The 22,514-nt window shown below is 39.7% G+C and overlaps 1 protein-coding gene and 1 long non-coding RNA gene across 6 annotated transcripts in view; one reads left to right on the top strand and one right to left on the bottom strand.

Annotated features, from left to right (window-relative positions):
- Positions 1 to 21,357, top strand: part of ZNF608 (zinc finger protein 608) — a 107,919-nt gene extending 86,562 nt beyond the window's left edge. For 2 of the 5 annotated variants that reach the window (XM_034773302.1, XM_034773301.1), the window contains exons 4-10: positions 10,996 to 11,083; positions 11,583 to 14,034; positions 15,738 to 16,155; positions 16,698 to 16,870; positions 17,817 to 17,970; positions 19,215 to 19,296; positions 20,374 to 21,357. In XM_034773302.1, coding sequence (XP_034629193.1) covers positions 10,996 to 11,083; positions 11,583 to 14,034; positions 15,738 to 16,155; positions 16,698 to 16,870; positions 17,817 to 17,970; positions 19,215 to 19,296; positions 20,374 to 20,380 — 3,374 coding nt within the window. In that variant the 3' untranslated portion in view covers positions 20,381 to 21,357. Of the gene's footprint in view, positions 1 to 10,995; positions 11,084 to 11,582; positions 14,035 to 15,737; positions 16,156 to 16,697; positions 16,871 to 17,816; positions 17,971 to 19,214; positions 19,301 to 20,373 lie in introns of those variants that run through there. The other 3 variants (XM_034773305.1, XM_034773304.1, XM_034773303.1) reach the window with 2 other exon arrangements.
- On the bottom strand, positions 2,270 to 8,884 carry LOC117878804. Its single transcript, XR_004646099.1, has 3 exons — positions 8,825 to 8,884; positions 4,255 to 4,380; positions 2,270 to 2,763 (listed from the first exon to the last, which is right to left on the bottom strand). It is a non-coding gene; the product is annotated as an uncharacterized LOC117878804 (long non-coding RNA).
- Positions 21,358 to 22,514: the final 1,157 nt, after the last annotated feature.

The raw sequence follows: 22,514 nt of genomic DNA, 5'->3' as shown, positions 1-22,514 counted from the left end.
TCAATGCTGCACCCATTCACACCAGCAGAGAATTTGGCCCTATAATCCAGCCCTTGAGTTATTTAGGAAGATAGGTAGAGTTGATCTCATAAGTAAACTAGCATTTCTCTGGTAGTTAGAATCATAGAATATCAGGTTGGAAGGGACCTCAGGAGGCCATCTAGTCCAACCCCCTGCTCAAAGCAGGACCAATCAGATTTTTACCCCAGTTCCCTAAATGGCCCTCTCAAGAATTGAATTCACAACCCTGGGTTTAACTGGCCAATGCTCAAACCACTGAGCTATCCCTCTGCTCCGAGTTGCTGTGATCTATATCCCCGGTGAGCATTTAATTGCTCTCCTATTATAATTGATTTAGTGGCTACTTGTGCAGTGCTTTGAAAGTATGACATATTTTATAAAGTCATGATTTTCAATAATTGGGGCCTAAAGTTAGGCTCCTAAATTGTTAACTCTGAACCTAAATAAGTGACCTAATTTTCAAACTTTTGAGCACTGGCATCAACAAATCTTGGCTTAAGTTTATTATGATTTATTAACAGAACTATAAAAGCAAATAATGTATTCTCGTAACCTTACATGTACACCTCTACCCCGATATAACACTGTCCTCGGGAGCCAAAAAATCTTACCGTGTTATAGGTGAAACCGCATTATATCAAACTTGCTTTGATCTGACAGAGTGCGCAGACCCCTCTTCCCCCGAGCACTGCTTTACTGCTTTATATCCAAATTCATGTTATATCAGATCGCGTTATATCAGGGTAGAGGTGTATTGTCTAGTCCGGGGGTCGGCAACCTTTCAGAAGTGGTGTGCCGAGTCTTCATTTATTCACTCTAATTTAAGGTTTCGCATGCCAGTAATACATTTTAACGTTTTTAGAAGGTCTCTTTCTATAAGTCTATAATACACTTCTACCCCGATATAACACGAATTCGGATATAACGCAGTAAAGCAGTGCTGGTGGGGGGGGCTGCGCACTCTGGCAGATCAAAGCAAGTTCAATATAACACGGTTTCACCTATAACGCGGTAAAAAAATTTGGCTCCCAAGGACAGCATTATATAGGGGTAGAGGTGTATATAACTAAACTATTGTTGTATGTAAAGTAAATAAGGTTTTTAAAATGTTTAAGAAGCTTCATTTAAAATTAAATTAAGATGCAGAGCCCCCCGGACCGGTGGCCAGGACCCAGGCAGTGTGAGTGCCACTGAAAATCAGCTCACATGCCACCTTCGGCACACGTGCCATAGGTTGCCTACCCCGGTCTAGTCCTTTCCATTGCAGGGTTGTTGGGGTGACTGCAAGGGTTTCTGAAGGTACTCAGAGCATTATGCTTGAGGTGGCACCATTCCTAATCTACAGTCTGGGGGAGAAGAATTACTCCCTCCCTACTGCCACCATTACCTTGGTGATCCCCAGTGCCCAGTTGAAATCCTTGTGGTGAACAGTGTAGACAGTATTTATGCTTTCTCTCTTTTACTAATGTCACAACCGGTCTCCTGAGTTGTATACAGTGTAGTTAACACCAAGAAAGAATTTAGTGTATATGTATTGTAATGCTTAGCATATATAGCACTGCTATGATATTTACTTTTACTGATTTTGTTTTTAAATCACTGCTGAAGTAACATAGACTTTTCCCCCACCAAAATTGTGTTACATATTTTATTATCTAGATTTATATTCAGTAGCCAATAAATTTCAGGCCTGCTATTTGGTATCCAATGAGTGGTATCTGTGAGAGGCGCATGTAGGGTGACCAGACAGCAAGTAGCTCATCAAGACTTGTTGAGGGGGTGGCTGTAGCTCTGTATTTCCACCCATATGAGGTGCAGCAAAGGTCATTCAGGCCCATGGACATTTTAGCCTCTGCAGGACTGTTTAGGGTAGCTGTCCCTATTAATGAGGCTAAGCTGGAACCTGTCAAGGTTTTATGGCGAACCTCATCTTCCCTGCCTCCCACTGCTAAAAGGATGGAAAAGGGATTTGAGCGCTTCTATAACCAACCTCATCCAGGGTCCCTGGTAGTTGCTGCTGCTAACAGAAAGAGAGGAGGAGATACCAGGACTCTACCCTGAAAAGAAAAGAAGCAAAAAAGCTAGACCTTGGTTGCCTCAGGATCTATGTCTCCATATAAATATCAAGGGAGCATTGAACCATCTGTTTAGCTTGGGTGGAGTTCCTTCCGCATATCAAGGGGCAAAATTTGTTGGTATTCATAGAAAATGGCAGCAATGGTCTGTGTAAACAAACAAGGGGGACCCATTTGATAAAGCGGAAAGCTTTATTCCAGAGGAATTTTATAGTTGAGGATCCTGAACCCAGAGGCTCTGCCGGGTCTCTACGATTTCAGCCTGCAGGATAGTATCGTGATGTTCAAAGACAAGCCCCCTGATGAGGCAAAGCAGGAGTTCAGTGCTATGGAGGAGATGGGGAAATTAATTTCCAAAACATCATTGCAAGCAAGCCTGGATGCAGTGGACTCTGTGGCTCGAGCTATGGCTTTCGCCATCATTATGTGATGCTCATCTTGGCTGCAGTCATCAGGTCTTCCCCCAGAGGAGCAACAAACCATCCAAGCCCTCCCATTTGACGGTCCCTTGCTCTTTTCCAATAAGACCAATGAGAGGCTTCATAGTCTTAAGGATTCAAGGGAGACCCTTAAGTCTCTGGAGAGCTATATACCAGCAACAAAAAGAAAGCTGTTGCTCTCACAGCAGTCCCAATGGTTTCAGTCCTTCATGCCGCATTCCCAAGACCTGTCCAAAAAAAGGAGCAGAAGTTACAAGAGGCATCCTCCTCCTTCCTCCTCTTCTGCAGCTACCAGTTCTTATAGGCAAACTGGGTCCTCTATAAACAATCATTTCGACCTGTTGATTGAGAGCAGTCTACCACTCACCAGATAACCATCTCTTTCCACCCCAATTTTTGCCAATTGTCTATCCCACTTCCTAAGTGTTCTGACACGCATTGCCATGGGTCAGTGAGTCTTAAGCACGGTGGAACTGGAATACACGCTTCAATTTATTTCTGTCCCCCCTTTCTACCTCCTTCCCTGTCTTTTTTCAGGGATCACTCTCATGAGAGCATCCTACATCAGGAGGTCCAGTCTCGCCTTCTCATGGGGGCCATACAAGAAGCTCCCATGTCATTCAGTGGAAGGGATTTTATTCCTGTTACTTCCTAATTCTGAAGGCAAAGCGTGTGGGGCGAGGGAGGGAGAGTAGGAGAGGGAGGGGTGCTCTGAGGCCTATTTTAGATCTAAGGCAGCTAAACAAGGAAAACAAAAGGCTGTATGATTACTCTAGTGCTGAGGTCAGCAACCTTTCAGAAGTGGTGTGCTGAATCTTCATTTATTCACTCTAATTTAAGGTTTTGTGTGCCAGTAATACATTTTAACGTTTTTAGAAGGTCTTTTTCTAAAAGTCTATAATATATAACTAAACTATTGTTGTATGTAAAGTAAATAAGGTTTTTAAAATGTTTAAGAAGCTTCATTTAAAATTAAATTAAAATGCAGAGCCCCCCGGACTGGTGGCCAGGACCCGGGCAGTGTGAGTGCCACTGAAAATCCACTCACGTGCCGCCTTTGGCACGAGTGCCATAGGTTGCCTACTCCTGCTCTAGTGTCTATTACCCCTTCCTTAGATCCTGGGGACTGGTACGTTGCTCTTAACTTAAAGCGGTGCTGCTTCTCACATGGAGATTAACAGACAGTTTCTCAGATTTGTGATCAACAGATTCCACAACCAATCTGCAGTATTGCCTTTCAGCGGGAAGCGGCGGCCAACACATCCCTTGGCCCACGCCGCTTCCTGCAGCCCCCATTGGCTGGAACGGCGAACCACGGCCAATGGGAGCTGCGATTGGCCGAACCTCTGTACGCTGCAGGTAAACAAATCATCCCGGCCTGCCAGCGGATTTCCCTGACAGGCCACGTGCCAAAGGTTGCCAATTCCTGCCCTAGCCTATTCACAAAATGCATGGCTGTAGTAGTGGTATTCCTGCAAAAGTTGGGAGTCCATATGTTCCCCTACTTGGATGACTGGCTACTAAGAGGGTGTGCCAGGTCTCTGGTACTATTCAACCCTAGCCACTATTCAGTCCACTTTTGACACTCTCTGGGGCTCCTAATCAATACAAAGAAATCTATCCTTTTGCCTTTCAAAGAACAGAATTTATTAGGGCAGCTCTGGATCTACAAAGGCCGGGGCTTTGCTACCAATCCCATCAACCTGAGAGCTGTTTACCTTCTGAGAGTTCAAAATACTCTGGCAGACCACCTGATCAGGTCATTCACAGGTCACCACAAGTGATCTCTTCATCCACATGTGTTCACATCCATTTTCCAGTGGTGAGGAACTTCCCAAGTGGACCTGTTTGCAACAATAGCAAACAAAAATGTTATCTTTTTTGTTCGCAAGGGGATCACAGCCCGGGTTCACTGACAGATGCTTTCCTCCTACCCTGGTCACAAGGTCTGCTGTATGCTTTCTCTCCAGTTCCACTCCTTCCCAAAGTCACGTCCAAAGTCAAGAAATATTCTGCTTACCTTATTCTAATAGTCCCAGCATGGCCCCATCAGCATTAGTTTTCAACTCTACTAGCCCTATCCGTCAGAGCTCCACAGCTGTCTCTTCATTACAAATTCAGGACCTCCTCCTGACAGTGTGGAAGTTTTATGGCTGACAACCTCAGAATGAGTTTTTCTCTAAGGCGATGCAGAAAGTTTTTCTAAATAATAGGAAGCTTTCAGCTGAGTCTACTTATCTTGCTAAATGGAAGAGATTGTCCATTTGTTCCTTTTTAAGAGGCATCCCTTCAGCTCAGGCTCCAGTTTGCTGTATCTTAGACTATTTTTTGTTTCTGAAACAAGGGTTAGCACTTAGCCACCAGACTCTAATGGAACTAACTCAACCTTCTACCCTCCCGTGTGTAACTGATCAATTTTTTCAAACCTCAATGTCCCTCAGATTTCTAAAATGTTTGCTCAGATTATACCCTCCACAGTGGAGTTTAAATTTAGTTCTACGAAGGTTGACGGATTCACCCTTTGAGCCACTAGTGACTTGTTCTCTGTTGCACCTGTCTATGAAGGTGGCTTTCTTGGTTGCTATAACCTCAGTTAGGAGAGTACAGGAGCCTCCCTATACAATTTTCTTTAGGGACACCATTTTCCTTCGACCTCACACCCAAAATTAAATGATTTCCGATTTTCACATTAATCAAGCAGTTTATTTACTGACTTTCTTTCCAAAGCTTCATTTGAATAAAGAAAAGTTCCATACTTCATATGTTAGAAGAACCTTGTTTTTTTTTACTTTGATCGGTAGGCCTTTTAAGTCTTTGTCTCAGCTCTTTGTTGCTGTTTCAGAAGAGTAAAGGGCCATGCAGTATCCACCCAGAGGATCTCTTCCTGGATTTCCAGCTGTATGCATTTAAGCTACTGATTACCCTGAGGGGCAATATCAGCCAAAGTGGTGGCTCACTCAGTCAGGTCGCAGGCAACTTCCATAGCCTTTCTGGCTTGTGTACTCATACTGGACATTTGTTGGGTGGTAACCTGGTCATCAATCCATACATTTGCCTTTCACTATGACATCTCACATTAATCTAGAGATGATGCCAGATTTGGACAGGTGGTGCTGCAATCCCTGTTCAAATAGACTTCACACCCATCTCCAGTTCGAACTGCTTGTGAGTCATCTACAGTGGAGTGGACATGTGCTTATCACTTGGAGAACTATAAACAGTTACCTACCTTTCTGTAACTGTGGTTCTTAAAAGATAGTGTTACACGTGTCCATTCCACAACCTGTCCTCCTTCCCCTCTCTATCGGAGTATTTCTGTTAGGAAGGAACTGAGTGGGTTCAGGGGCAGCAGGGCCCTTTATATCTGCTTGCAATGGTGCAAGGCACCAGAGGGCACTCATGCTGTCCCGACAGGTACTGCTGGGGGATAAATCTCTGACAACTGTGCACGAGGCATGCACATACCTAAAGTGAAATGGACATGTGCAACACATCTTGAAGAACAACAGTTATGGAAAGGTAGGTAACCATTTTTTACAGCTGTTTCCTATACCTTGGCACACACCTAAGGTGAGATACTGTGACACACCTCTAACAGTTTGTCTTCACCAGCTTTCCATCCACAATTCCAGACAGGCCAAACCATTTATCTGATAATACCTAGCGAAAGCATTCACAGAGTGGCGTAATTTGTAGTAGTTCTATGACTCATGAGATGTGCACACAGACATTTTTTTCATCTCTGTCAATTGAGTTTCTTCTGAACAGGAAGCAGCATCTGTCAGGATGTGAAGAACCACACAAGAGTCTGTAAACACTAAAGCACATGGGCTCTCAGCAAACGGGGGAGTTTTGTGGGTGAGATCAGGGAAGGGCCAGTGGATCTGCAGGTACGCTCCATGTGGATTCAGATGCAGCAAGATTAGAGGTTACTGGCCATGTAATGCTTCTGAAACCTGGCAAGAAGATCCCTTCCCCCTCAATCCCCAGTGAATTCCCGGTTATGTAGCTCTGTTACTTGAGTTGTGTGCCAGGATAAAGATTTGGACTAAAGGAGCCAATTATGATACATCTTAACTAGAGTCAACAAGTCATTTTTTTTCTAGCTATCCAGTGTTTTGATCACATCCATTTTCATCTTCCAGAGCTCTGCTGCAGTGAGCCTTCCAGTTGTATGTCTCCTTATGAGGCATTCCTAAAATCCCATGTTGTTTCTGTTCACTCAAACCATGTCTGTTATAATTTTAGTTGATTAAAAGTGCTTCCTTCACTGCACATTCTTAGAGGACTTCCCTGTGGCTAAAGAGATTCTGTATTCTGTACATGAAGGAATGAGAATTCATCCTCTTCCATAACCTTTCTTAAAGAGTAGAGAGCGAAGGCTTCCTTTCTACAGATGTGTCTCAGAGGTGACCTAGATCATTCTGTTTCATTCTGGGCATGTTGTTACCAAAAAGATATTGTCAAATTAAAAGGAACTTTAGACCCAATTCCAGCAAAAAAACGTAAGCACATCGTTAACTTAAGCATGTGAGCAGTCCCATTGAAGTGAGACTATATACATGCTTAAAGTTAAGGATTGATGCCTTAGAAATGACCAACAAAAATGAGTAGGATGTTAGTAGAACTGATTTATAAGGAAACTTACTCCTGTTTGCTTGACACATTATTATTTTAAATGTACAGCATTGACTTTCTTATACTTGAAGGTCATTTGAATGTCTTCTAAGAATTATTGAATTACTTATTGATTTCAATTATTCTGTGCTTGTGCCTACTTCTGATGCCTGTCTCTGTGCTTTTTTTTCTTTTTTTTTTTTTTTACATGTAACATACACATACTCTATATATACACAATATAAAAACTATATATATTTAACATTATTAAGTACAGGGAAATATAATGGTATACAAGTCTATAAACACCAAAGAGGGAGAAGAATCATTTAGGATGATACATGTGGTTTTACCAAGAAGTAACAAAATGAATTTAACTAAGGTTAAATTTAGACAGAATATTAGGAAAATACAGAGAGAGTTCTAATGCTTTGGCATAATCTCCCAAGAGAAGACGTAGAAGCCCAGTTGCTTTGTACATTTAGAACAAGACTGGACAACATACTGAAAATGTACTTCAGGGAACAATTCTGTAGTAGCAGAGAGAGATGGGCTAGATAGCATAAAAGAATTTTAAAGATGGGAAAGATCTATGATTTCCACTCTGAGGGTTATGGTCATTAGAACAAAATTAGATGAAAGCATTAACATTACCATTGAAATAGTATTTTAATGTATCCCCATGGTTCAGAAATTTAGAGTTGACATTTAGTTTGGAGCTTCTAGTTTGCAGAAACCAAATTTTCCAGTGAAAATCATTAATTTTCATCATATGGCACTTTCTTCCTTCTTTTAAGTTTTTGCCCATTCACTTGAGTAGGTCCAGGGATCACAAAATGTTAAATGATTTCAGCACTTGAGTAAAATGCTATACCATTTATTTTCCCAAAGCCAAAACTTGCCATTCTCATTTGGCTCTAGTGGCATATATGGTCTGAATGTACATTTCTCTATATGAGAGCAATCCACACAGGGATTTATATGAAAGCAACTCTTGATATGTTTGCTCAATTTTTACAGACACGGTTATAAATAGATATTTTTATAGAGGAGTATCAGTCTGCAATTATAAAGCTCCTATGCAGAGGAGCCTTGTAGATGGATGAGATTCCTCAAAGGGTATAACCACTCTCTCTCCCCTCCTCCTTCTTGAAGATGAAACTACCTCATTTATTTGTTTTTTTTTATCAATCACAATATAATATTGCTCTGGTTTTATTGACCACTCAACTAAAGCTTCTATAAATGATAACAGATTGGAATGGTTTACTATTTGGAGGTATCAGCTTTATTTAGGCCAGTATTTATAAAATCTTACCCTGCCTTAAACAGTGCCAGATGATTAATGATTAATTCTTTTTTTTAAAATAATCCTTTTCTTAATCCTGTTTTCCTGTGAGCAAATTCAGTTCTTACAGTTTTGAATAGGTTTGAATGCTATCTTAAACAGTTCAATGACATGAGTCTCAGTGTATAAACACAACGCAGTTTAGCAGACAGTAACCTTTTCGTCACATTGACAAGCCTAGTTAGTGCAAACAAACCAGTGTTTGATTTACAGAGTCAAGAAGCATTAGGCAAGCCTCTCTCATTGTTGGGATTATTCCTGCCCGATAAAACAGTTTCTGCATATACAGTCTCTCTCACTCAGTCAGTCACCCTCTCACTTACTCACTGCTCTGTTCTGTGGTGTTGCATCATTTTTCCCCTTTGAAGCTCATTTATCTGAGGCACTTGCTTTTTGTGGCTGTGCTGCAGTGCTCAGCCCAGCCAATCAGATAGTAATGTTCGCAGCAGGAGTTGGCCAATCCAAAGCCTGCTTTTGCTGGAAACGTGAAACCCTTAGGGGAATGCAATAACAAAAGCCTTTCACTGCAGACAAATGTTAAGTGTCTGTGCAGACTTTTCCTGGTTTTAATTTTATTACTCTAAGAATGGAGGGTTTGTTGTTTCTTTCATGTTTCCTTTCAAGCAATTTTAATTATACATTTGTGCTACATCAGAGACTTTGAAACACAGTGATTCAGCCTATTGCATCTAAAGCTAAAATGCAGTAACCTTCTGGCAATACAAATATATTCCAGTGCTGTAAATATAGCTGACATGCTGAAGAATTTTAAGCAGCTGGAAAGGTCTCTGACACCACACACGATGCCCTAGAGAGCAAATGATGAGAAAAACATCACACACACACACACACACACACACACACACACACCAGCTTTGTCAGGTGTTTGTTTTTTATTTTAAGGGGGTCGGGATAAAATGTATGTCCCCAGCTATTCCATTTTGTTAATGTCAAAGCATAGATGATAAAAAAATAAATTTAATTTAACTGATTGTCTTAATAGGAATTTTAGCCTGATCTTTTATACCCTGGGAGCCTGTTTTTAACCTTGGTTGAAGAGTGATTTATTTTTTGTCTTTTAGACCATGTTACCACAATATATGGTATTTTACTGTCAACTTATAATAATAGCAACTTAAAACCATATGGGGAACCATTTTCAAATCTGCTATTGAGAATTTTCAAGGAAATCCCTTCTTCCCTAGTACTTTAGCTAACAGCACTTCAAATATTTTCCTGCTGTTAAAAGGGCCCTAAGGAAATAAGCTGGAGGTTACATGTTTACTTTACATTGGTGCTTCAGAGTGGGATAGTTTTAGTGTAAAATTAGAAATCACTCTGGTAACACAAAGCAAGCAGACAGGCTAGAAACGTATTTGGCACAGTGCCATTATTCTTTCCATTGTAGGAAAGCTAGATCTAGCTAGAACAAGGAGAGTGTAGAGAAATACAAACCATAAGATTTGTGTGTGTAGTTTTAGTTAAAATATTAGTTCTTTAAAATTAATTTCTGTGAATCTGCTAACATTTTGCACCATGCCTCTTCTTCTGCCTAGGTGAAATTAATCTTTTCAGCATGCATTCTAAAGAGAAATGATAACTGATTCAGAATATTACCTTATGTTTATCTACAGTATCTAATGAATTAAAGGGGTAATTATGTTGACTAGTCCACAAACATGATTATAAATTGTCTCTCTGTGAAAAAGTGTTGAGAGAAATCTGAATGAGTTTGAATGACACCCTCCATTAATTTTTTTTAAAAGAAGCCCCAACAGTGCATACTTAATAATACATTGATTTTTCAGATAAAACAAAATTTTAAGCCTGCATTTATTGTGCGGATTTATTTAAATGTTAACAGAAGTATTTTTAAAGCAAGGCTTTAAACGATGAAGACATTAACATTGAAACAGCACATTGGGGTTTTTTTATTATTATTATTTGTCTTCCTAAATGCCTCAATTTAGGTTGGAGGCCAGGTTAATGGAAGGCTCACAATGAGAAAGAGAATGCAAATAATATGGAGGGTTTGTAGATATCCCTATCTAACAAAACTTGTGTGTGTGGTGATTTGGATATTGGTCATTTCAAATAAATAATATCACTACTATAGTATTGTTGAAAACAAAGCACATTCTTCTGAGTCACCTACTGATTTAAGCACTGGTAACTGGTGCTCAGTTTATGCTGGCTGCCTGCCAAATGAAAGCAATTATGTGCAGTAATAGCAAAATTAAGAGGTGAATGTTGCCGTTTTACAGCAGGACATGGCAAAAACCATTTCCTTCTGTCAGCTGTATCTTGATCACACACGCACACACACACTCTTTCCTGTGGTTTTTAACTTGAGGTCACTGAAACCAGAAAAGAGGAAGAGTGTAGACCACAGCTTTTGAAAGCAAATAAGAATGGGGCTCTGTTCGTTTTTTTTTTTTTTTTTTTTTAAAGTTGTTGTAACTGTGATAATATTTTGTTTCTCTTCCTCCTACAGGTGTCCTAGTGGTAAATGTTACATGGCGGAACAAGACTTATGTCGGGACCCTGCTGGATTGTACAAAGCATGATTGGGCCCCTCCCAGGTAGGCAGTCATTCTGGGACTGTGTTTTCTCTACTCTTTCCCCTCCTCTCCCCTCCCCCCCAAAAATCTTTGGCAAGAAACTGTACAGAGATTAATAAAGAACAACTGTATATAAATGAAACCATTCAGAAGAGAAATGAGTAATTCTCTTACACACTGCAAAATGCAGACGTTGAGCTGGCAATTTGTATTTCCTAATTGTTATGTTACTGAAAAAATATCTGAAATTAAACTGAAATTGAGTTTATTTTAAAATATTTTCTTGGACACTAAGAAATACTTTTTTTCTCTTTGTCAGTAATATTCCTGAAGCAAATGTTTTTTTCTTTCATGACGTTCCTATTTGAAAGAGCACCTTTCCTCTAACAGCATTGCAGATTCTGTTACATGAAGCCGTGTCGTTCTGATATTTGAAATATCAGTTAATGGTTGAAATAGCTGATGGTGTCTGGTGGTGATGTTTTAGTCTCTGTTCTGACATCTGCTCTTCTTAACTTAGGTTTTGTGAGTCGCCAACAAGTGACCTGGAAATGCGAGGAGGTCGGGGGAGAGGAAAGCGAGCAAGGTCTGCTGCAGCTGCACCTGGAAATGATGTTAGCTTTACAGAGTCAAGAGGACTGCAGAACAAGAACAGGGGTGGTGCCAATGGGAAGGGGAGGCGAGGCAGCCTTAATTCAAGTGGACGCAGGACACCTCCAAATTGTGCAGTGGACGATGTCAAAGCCAGCCCCTCATCCACGAATAAGAGGAAAAATAAGCCTCCAATGGAGCTAGACTTGAACTCCAGTTCAGAGGACAATAAATCTGGAAAGCGCATTCGCACCAATTCTAGAAGCACTCCAACCACCCCACAGGGGAAACTTGAGACTACTTTTTTGGACCAAGGCTGCTCTTCTCCAGTATTGATTGATTGCCCTCACCCCAATTGCAACAAAAAGTACAAGCACATTAATGGACTGCGTTACCACCAGGCTCATGCACATTTAGATCCAGAAAACAAATTGGAGTTTGAGCCTGACAGTGAAGATAAAATTTCAGACTGTGAGGAAGCATTAAGTAATGTGGCCCTTGAATGCAGTGAGCCAAGCACAAGTATATCAAGTTTTGATCAGCTAAAAGCACCAACATCTCCTTGCCCTCTTAATACCCCTGGGACACCCAAGGGGAAAAGGGAGTTGACCAATAATGGCCCAACTTCAATCATCAGTTCTAAAACTGGCAAGAATTCTGGTAAAAAGAAGGGCCCAAACAGTGAATTGAACAGCCTTCCTGTAATTTCTAATATGGCAGCCACACTGGACAATTGTTCAGTAGCAGATGGCAGTTTGGCCTCTGAAATGCCCAAACTGGAAGCTGAAGGATTAGTAGACAAGAAAAATGTGGGAGATAAAGACAAGGGCAAAAAAGCCAATACTTGCAAAGTGGATAAAAATCTGTCAAAACTTAAAACAGCCAGGCCCATTGCCCCAGCTCCAGCTCCTACTCCTCCCCAATTAATAGCTATACCCACTACAGCCTTTACAACCACCACTACAGGGACAATACCAGGATTGCCCTCACTCACAACCACTGTTGTTCAGGCTACACCAAAGAGCCCTCCGTTAAAACCTATTCAACCAAAGCCCACAATTATGGGAGAGCCAAGCACTGTAAACCCAGCTCTCACATCACTCAAAGACAAAAAGAAAAAGGAGAAGAGAAAGCTGAAGGACAAAGAAAGCAAAGAGACTGGAAGTCCTAAAATGGATTCTAAGCTGGGAAAGCTAGAGGATTCAAAAGGGTCTGGGAAAGATTTATCTGGACATTTTTTAAAGGACCATCTCAACAAGAATGAAGTGTTAGCTAATGGACTGTCAGAGTCTCAAGAGAGCAGGATGGCAAGTATTAAAGCTGAAGCGGATAAGGTTTACACTTTCACAGACAATGCACCCAGCCCTTCTATAGGGAGTGCCTCCAGAATGGAATGCAGCACTTTGGTGAATGGACAATCTTCTTTGGCGCCACTGCATGTGTTGACACAAAATGGTGCAGATAGTGCAGCTGCTAAAACCAACAGCCCAGCTTACTCTGATATTTCTGATGCTGCAGATGATGGTGGTTCTGATAGCAGGTCAGAGGACATGAGGTCAAAGGCCAGCTCTCCTTCAGATATTATTTCTAATAAGGAAAGTGTTGTAAAAGGACATTCTTCAATCACAGCACAATCATCACAAGTAAAAGAGTCCCATTCTCCCTATTACCATGGCTACGATCCTTATTATTCTCCAAGTTACATGCACTCTGGACAAGTCAGCACCCCTGCAGCTGGGAACAGCAGTACCTCACAGGGACTGAAGATCAAAAAGGAGGCCGAGGAAGAGGCTGAAAAGAAAGACAAGACAGAAGCATCAGATTCCAAGAAAAATGATACTAATTCCATTAATTTACAGCCTCAGCATCAGTCAGTAATAACTCAGAGACATCCTGCACTTGCCCAGTCACTTTATTATGGACAGTATGCCTATGGGCTTTACATGGACCAAAAGTCCTTAATGGCCTCTAACCCTGCCTATAGGCAGCAGTATGAAAAATATTATGAGGACCAGAGACTGGCAGAGCAGAAAATGGCACAAACTGGGAGAGACTGTGAAAGGAAGAGCGAACCTTCACTGAAGGAACTAGGAAAGGATGACAACAAGCAGAAAAATATCCCCTCTGCTACTATCTCAAAGGCTCCTTCAGTTCCAGAGACAAGCAAAAATAACACTAAAATAGGGTCATCAGTCCCCAGCAAAGCTGAAGAGACAAGCAAATCACAGATTCTTTCCAGTCATCAGCAGCAGCTTCAGTCTGATAGTTTCAAAGCCAAACAAATGGAAAACCATCAGCTTATAAAGGAGGCTGTGGAAATGAAATCTGTTATGGACTCAATGAAACAGACAGGAGTAGATCCTACCACAAGATTTAAACAGGTGAGGCCACTGGAACTTGAACACGGATAATCTTGAATTATTCTTAAGGTTTTACTGACACGATTTTGTTGTATTTTTCTATCTTACCTAAAGGGTCAAACTCTGCCACCCTTTCTGACATTGAGTAGTACCTTATTCCTTGAGTAGATCTATTGCTTTCAGTGTGGCTTTTGAAAGAGGGGAAACCAAGCATGAGTAGAGGTGACAGAATCCAGGTTTAAGAAATTAATTAGAAATTTTTTAATCTTAATTATCAGAATTCATGTTTTCATATAGAAACAAGTAAAATTAAAACTCTTAAATGTAAATTTCAGTCATTCTGCTTAGTGCAGCAGAGTGAAATTTCAAGAAATAGCACCTTTCGCTATGAATGAAGTGCAAAGTAGATTTGAAAAATGGCTTGGGGTTTTTTTGGTTTTGTTTTGTTTTTTAATGACAGCTGACATTTGCTAAAGAAGGGCGAGCAGATTCTTTGATGCTCAACTCTTTATCCTAATCCAGCATGACCTTTTCAAAATTGTGAAGGGGACATCCTTCCCTATCTGTCCTCAGTAAGCTCCTGACCTCTGTGGGCCCACACAATGGGTAAAATCCTGGCCCCACTGAAGTCAACGATGGTTTTACCACTCTGGCTCCTCCTGGTCTTCCCACATCTTAGACAGCCTTCCAATCCATACCCCTACCAAGACATGTTACTGTTTCTTTGCTGTGATCCAGTGCTCCCACACTGAATATCCTCATGCTCTGGCATTTGACACATTCCAGATTTCATCTTAATAAGCCATCTTTCAAAGTAAGGCTGAGGGTCATGGAATGAGAAGGAAAGTGGGATAGTTCAAGTCTGGATAGGAGAAGATTTCTATGGACAATGATGAGTATCTGAACCAAAGCTAATCCAGTTTACCTATTACTATTTCTTATGCTGTGAACATTGACCATTAAAGTAATATAATAGTAATTAGCCCTTGTACATCTCATAAAAAAATAATGTTCTTTTGCTATTCAGTAAAGATAGTGCTGTTTTATGTAACCCTGTAAAGAAACCACATACCCACTCTTTAACATGTTTATAAACTGTTTTATAATAGTTAGACATATTCTACACACATTTCTCAAACCCTGACTTCAATCCTGTGAACAGTGATTTTATAACTTTACCCATGTGAACAGTCCCACTGAGTTGAGTGGGACTGTAATGCACAGAGTTACTCAAGTATACAAATGTTGGCAGGATCAAGGCCAAGGTAAGCACCTTTCCAGCAAGATCCATTTTTCAGGTTCATCATTGCAGGTTATCAAAGTCCTTTGACGTAGCATTAGCAATGTTGTAGTTCACAGATAGGAAAATCTCTCTATGGCCATTAATCAAAATACATGTATAGTATGATCACATAGGTGTTAAAATTAATATGTATGTAATTTGTGATTAAACTAGTTAAAGGCATGGGAAAGGATATAAAATGAAATAATTCAATCAGATTATGATAGACGTTTATTGCTATTACATTGTAATGTTGGCTGGAGTTTGAGCTTAAAAGTATATTGAACCTATAAGAAGCATGTCTGTCCTATAATATACATAATCTGGGTGTGTTGTTAACACTTCTATAAAAAAAGACATCTACAGAAGTATGACAAATATCAATAACTATCTTGTTTCACAATGTGCATTTAGAACAAAATGTATTTCTTCCTCGTATCAGGACGCAGATTCAAGAACATGGCATCATTATGTCTACCAGCCTAAATACCTTGATCAGCAAAAATCAGAAGAACTTGATCGGGAGAAAAAACTAAAAGAAGACAGCCCTAGAAAAACACCTAATAAGGAAGGTTCCATATCCAACCTTCCTGTCTCATTAACAAGCATTAAAGAGGAACCGAAAGAGGTCAAGCGTTCTGATTCCCAGTCATTGGAGGAGAGCAAGATCAAAAACGATGATCGAAAGACTCCTGTAAATTGGAAGGACTCTCGGGGTGCTAGAGTGGCCGTTTCCTCACCAATGAGTCAGCATCAGTCATATATACAGTACTTGCACGCTTATCCTTACCCACAGATGTATGATCCCAACCATCCTGCATACCGTGCAGTCTCTCCTGTTCTAATGCACAGCTATCCTGGTACGTGTTCTGTAACTGGCATTGTACACTAGTAAAGATTTACACACTAACAGTGCAGTAAAACCTACATTTTAATATTGGCTGTTAGCAGCTTCACGAATGACATTTGTTTTGCTTGTTCTTATGCTAGGGAAAGTTCTGCAGATTAAACTGATTTAATACAAGATGTTCCTTTTATGAACTGTCAGAGTTCCCAGTTACAGTTTCCACAACCCCTGACAGGCTGCTGTTGCTGTTAGACTGACAGATAGTTTATTGCCTATAAAAATATTCTAAGCACTTACTGTCAGAACCATTATAGTTACTATTCCTTTCACTTAAGAGGACCCATAAATGTCTGAAATGTCTGTAAGCTCAACCCTCTTTATAACCTCCATTCATCAGGGTGAATTAGCTGAAAAAATGGAAGAACAAAGATACAATTTTATAGTCACATGATCCATTTTTGATTTAATCCACTGTATAGGAATCTCTCCACCCTACATTGGTATAACCAAATGTAAAAACAGTAACTTGACGTGGCATTTATTGTTTATCTGCAGGGGCCTATCTCTCGCCAGGATTTCATTATCCTGTTTATGGGAAGATGTCAGGGAGAGAAGAGGCGGAGAAAGTCAATACCAGCCCTAGCATCAACGCAAAATCAACCACTGAATCTAAAGCACTGGATTTGCTCCAGCAGCATGCCAACCAGTACCGCAGCAAGTCCCCTGCCGTAAGGCTTATCTGTTGTTCTTGAACAGCAATACATTTGGGGTTGGGTAGAGAAAGGGCAGAGAACATCATCCAAAAATGTGCATAGTCAAGCTATGAATTCAAGATGTTTTTTATATCAGCATTTAAATCAAAAGTAATTTAAAATCAGGGTGCTTCCCTGGCATATACTGGAAGTGACAAGTATAACAGGTTTCTTGCTAATATACTTTCTAATAGAAGTAGTAGATTCATATGGAAATCCAGATTCAGAGATAGCTCTTGGTACATGGTATGCTTTATTACAGTTTACCAAGAAGCTCCTGTTTGAAAACAGATAATGAGATTAAAAAGTTGAACTATGGGATTTGATAATATCCCTTCAATATATTTGCTGCAGAGCTGTTATCTTCTGAATAGCAAATTACTAAAATCCTGTTTTGGAGACTTCCATGTCAGAGTAAACAGTGTTACTTTGCCTTCAGATAAGAGGGTAAAAGTTTTAATTGATGAAAGCAAGTTGCTGACCCTAAAGATAGTTTTGAAATAGCTCTCTGATCCTGAGAGTTGGTTCAGTTCCCAGTGCAAATGAAAGAAGTCCAAGGACTGATTTACACCAGCTGCCACCAGCTCAAATAGGCTGTTAGAGCAGCCGGGAACCAGCCTGGCATAAGGGAGCCTAGGCCATCCCTCCCCCACCCCCCTTGCAGATTTGGTGGGAGAAGAGGTGGTTTGTGGCTGCTATGTGATGCCTGAGGATCCCTTTATCCTGAGAATATGGCTACACCAGCTTTAGGGCAGCTTTGTATTCTGGGGAGCAAGGCAAATCCACTCCAGTGTACTGGAGAATCAATCTCATAGTTTGTGTTTAAATGTCCATTGCTAAATACACAGAGTCAGTGTATTGGTTGTGATATTCTCAATTTAAAAAATATTATATACTATTTCTTTTACCTTTTTATTGTCAGCCTGTGGAAAAATCTACAGCTGAGCGTGAGCGGGAAGCAGAGAGGGAGCGAGATCGCCACTCCCCCTTTAGCCAGCGGCACCTTCATACACACCACCACACACACGTTGGAATGGGCTACCCACTTATACCCGGGCAATATGACCCATTTCAAGGTGAGCTGTGGCTTCTGACTGTAGGATCTACGTGTCTTTTAAAGTTGTTTAATTGATGTTACAAGTATGATGTGAAGCTATTTTAATAGAAACCCATGTTTTACGGAAACCAGAAAAAATAGTTTATATCTAGGGAGAAAGCTTGAAAACACGCAGCAAGGACTAAGCTGGTAACACCAAATTACACTACAGCTTCATGCTTGAGTAATACTGTTTTAGAACTCACCACTGATTGCCAGTAAATTATTAAATTTTTACTTGTCAGCTAGGATATCATTCAAATGAGTATTTTCAACCATAATAAAAACTGACAGTAACTGATTAGAAAGAGGTAAAAAAATAAACCTTTTTACACAATTAGTCTTGTGTAAACAATGGAGAGAGCATGGCAAAGAGAAAAGCTTTTAATTTTGAACCAATTTTACGTACAGCAGAGACTCTGCAGTCAACCTTGAGATTGTCACAGCTACAGCTTCTCAAATAGCACATGATCTGTTTTTATTTAGGTGAATACAGCACATATTGTTGCAGTCAAGGAAAAAGAACCACAAGAAGAGATGCATGAAAGATTATTAATTTCCCCTTGATTTACACCATTTTTTCTTCCTTTTCTGACACAGTTCTAGCAGAATTAAAAGATTTCCTCCTGCAGTGAAGTACACATGAGTACAGTTTGTAGCTAAAATGACATTAATTCATTGTGTTCTCTCAGTGCCTTAGAGTCATTTTCCTATGCAAAAGTCTTAAATATTTCTAAAATTGATTCAGTGATTCCATACGCCTTATGGGATGCATTATGCTCATTCAGTGGGAGAAATTTAAAAATAAGTTACTATGGAAGTATTGTATTCCAAGCAGCTAGTATTCGTTTTTGTAATTCACTGTGACTTTTGATTCTTGTTGTTTCCTGTTACCCATTATTTCGACTGAGCTTCGGATTCAGGAATTCATACAAACCGTTTAGCACCATGCAGTGTAGTGCTTGGAAAGAAACACAGTAAGGTAGAATGCCATATTTTCTTGTAAAATGCCTATTAAGGAGAATTCAGTACATTCTATTAAGGCACATTGATCAGACCAGGCAAATTGTCTTATCTCTCTTGCCTGAAATATTTGATATATGCATCCTGCAAAAAGTGATTGGCTGCTATTTATGGTTTTTGCACTGACGACTATACTTGTCTCTCTGAACACCATAAAATCCAGAAGTATATGCACAGTCTTTTGTTTCTTCTTTCCTTCAGGGTTGACCTCTGCTGCCCTTGTTGCCACTCAGCAGGTGGCTGCTCAGGCATCTGCATCTGGTATGTTTCCTGCACAAAGAAGGTAAATATCTTGTAAACCTTAAATTATACTTACATAGACATCTTAATAGGGAGGGAGGAAGCAAATTATAGGTTTCTAAGACTAGAGGTCTGCATCCCTATAGACAGCAGCTTTTATTGAGAGGGGAGGGGTTATAGGGTTTTTTTAGTTAATTGTAGCTCTATTCTTCCTAACAAGACACTTGTCTTTGACGCTCATACTATAATCATAATGTAGATAATTAATCAATGAAATAGACTGCCTGTCGTCTGAGATTTTCAGAGACTATGCTTTACCTCTTGGTACTATTAAAGTAAAACAATCTATTATAAAGTATATAATTAGGATTCAAAATGTTTTCATAAAAGGCAAGTAAGGGATTAATTTTGGAGTAGATCCATCTAAAGTTGAGTAAACTTCTGCTCTTATGTATAAGTACAAGTATATCTGGCTTCCTGATTTGCAGATACTTTTATTGGAAATAAAATATTTTTAGAAGGTGCATTAAAGATTATATTATTTTAAAGTTACCTAGGAATCAAATATATTTGCCTTTAAACTATTTACCTGCTTTTAAATAGAATTTACTTTTCAACCTCTAAAGGAAATGAAAACCTTATATATAATAAAAATTCTGTCTTAAGTGAAAAGCTCAACTCTGCCTTAACAGTGGAGTCTCCACCAACACCTCCAGGATAAATCTTATGCAGTAAAATTAACAACTTCCATGATTTTATCACAAGTCCCGTGATATATGCTGTTTTTCTTAAAGTCGCAACCCCCCAGAGGCAAGTGATTACATGAGAATCTCAGCTTTCATTTGAATAAAAAGCAAGTTTTTAGCACTCAGTGTTGCAGAGAAGTGCCTGAGCACATGACCCGAGTGCACCCTAAAGGTTCAGAAACTAGAAGAGACACACTATTCCTCTCCCCCTCTCAATTTATTAAAATCTCATGGTTTGGAGCAGGAGGCTGGGGTTGGCAATTACTAACTAGATGTGGTTAGTTTCATAGTTTTTGTGCATTTCAAGAGTTCAGAGTTAAATGATGGAAAAGGATATCATACTAAAACCTCTTTTTTTGTTTTTGTTTTTTTAGAGAATGAGGAGTTTGGAAATGTACATTGTCATGTGACTGGATCACATGAGGAAGCGCTTTATTACAGACATCAGTTCCATGGTGTTATTTTGAAATGCCTTAATGGCAGGCAAAAACCAGTCATTTCATTTTTGTAAATTGCAGATTTTATCACAGAGTAACAAATGTTGCTGTAATTAGACTTCTGTTTTTTTATATATATATATATATATGCGCATATATATATATAAATATATATATATTCTTTACTTTTTTTGTATCGGTAACCAGGCTCGCACACAGGGTCTGCTGCTAAGTTGCAAACCACACAATAAAGGAAAAATGTATTTGTCTTGTTTAGAAAAATGTTAACCACAAAAGGCCGTTTTTCTTTTCTTTTTGCTTTTTAATTGTAAATAAATAATATTATGTATCAGTGTGCCTGATCCTTGCATACCCTTCTAATATTGCCCACAAGCCCTCAGAGAGGCTAACTGTGATGATGACACTTTGGTACAATTTAGATGTCTATTTGGTGGCTCCTGTTAAGATGCATCAGTGTAAAATGTTACTGTACTCACTGTTTCATTGTAATTGTGTATTGTGAAAAATATACATTTGGAAGGCATGGGGTTGCCAGTACCACAAAAACTGTGTTGTACATAATGTATAGATTTTAAATGGGGAAATAATGAGTATCTGTGAATAATGAAATGTCTTTTTTTGATAATCTTGAATGGCAAATAACCCAATAGCCTGCATACCAGAAGACATCTGTGATTGTTCTATTACTTGAATAGTCCTGCAGTCTTTTTTTTAATGTTTACAATTATCCAGTTTTAGAAGAGAGACTTTAATGCCATTGCCTGGTTACTTGTTTTATGCTGTAATCTAGTTTATTTTATGTAAAATGTATATTGAATGCTTTCATTTTTATACCTGCCTTAAATAATTTGGCAATCAGAATAAAAAAAAAAAGTTGTTTTTGTACTTTTTGGCGTCTGTCTCATCTTGCTTTCCTCTGCCCAGCTTAGAAAGAGATTGTGTCCTAGTTACCAATAGGTATGTTTGACAGACTCTGGAGGCACTATACAGCTGCCAGTGTCCCCAGAAGGACTTTTGGCTTGGTTCCCAGGCAGTACTCACCAGTTTGGCAGCTATGCTATCCTTGAATAAGGTGAAGCATGAATCCACACCCTCCATGCCCAACCTGTTCCATTTTCACCTTACCCCTTCTTCCTTTTGGGCACATAGGGCCTGAGCCAAAACTGCAGTTAAAGGAGGTCTTTCCATTGACTTCAGTAGGCTTTGGATCAGGTCCCTAGTACCCCTGAGTGATCTTTCTGATACTTAAACCACTAATACCTTCAGCTGAGAAATGACTGCCTGTGTGCACTAGAAACACTAGCCAAACTTTGCTTTGGATTTAACCTGTGCAGCCCCACTGTGTGGAGTTGATTGTGTGTACCTGTGGACAGAACTAGCCCACCTTTATTTTAAATGTTCCTACCCATACTACTCAAGAACATGTTGTACATGTTATTGCATTAACAAGAAGCAATGGGCTTAAATTGCAGCAAAGGAGGTTTAGGTTGGACATTAGGAAAAACTTCCTGACAGAGAGGTTAAGCACTGGAATAAATTGCCTAGGGAGGTTGTGGAATCTCCATCACTGGAGATTTTTAAGAGCAGATTAGACAAACAGCTGTCAGGAATGGTCTAGATAATACTTAGTCCTGCCATGAATTCAGGGGATTGGACTAGATGACCTTTCAAGATCCCTTCCATTTCCATGATTCTATGATTGTCCGATAGTTTTGTTCCACCTCAGTAAGTAGCGTACAAGATGATAATAAAAGGACACTAATTAATGCATGAAAGAAACAGATGGTTAGCCAGGTTATTTTGGGTGTCAATTTTATCCTTGATTGCATACCACTGATACATTCATCAGCAAATACAGGGGTGTTTGAACTCTCATTCTTTATTCTGATGACAACTTGCACTGCCAGAGGTCAGAGCTTGTATATGAAGTGGGTACCATTTTTCTTGCTTAGTGGATACTAAATGCACATGGGTGGATTAAAGATTCCCAACAGACAAGCATACTTGAATTTGTTATATTACTTTGATGAATCTGCCATTAATGTTGCTATAATTGT

Source organism: Trachemys scripta, chromosome 6, assembly GCF_013100865.1.
Source record: "Trachemys scripta elegans isolate TJP31775 chromosome 6, CAS_Tse_1.0, whole genome shotgun sequence".
NCBI lineage: Eukaryota > Metazoa > Chordata > Testudines > Emydidae > Trachemys > Trachemys scripta.
The sequence above is the reverse complement of the archived record's forward strand: the minus strand, read 5'-3'. Positions and strand labels throughout refer to the sequence as shown.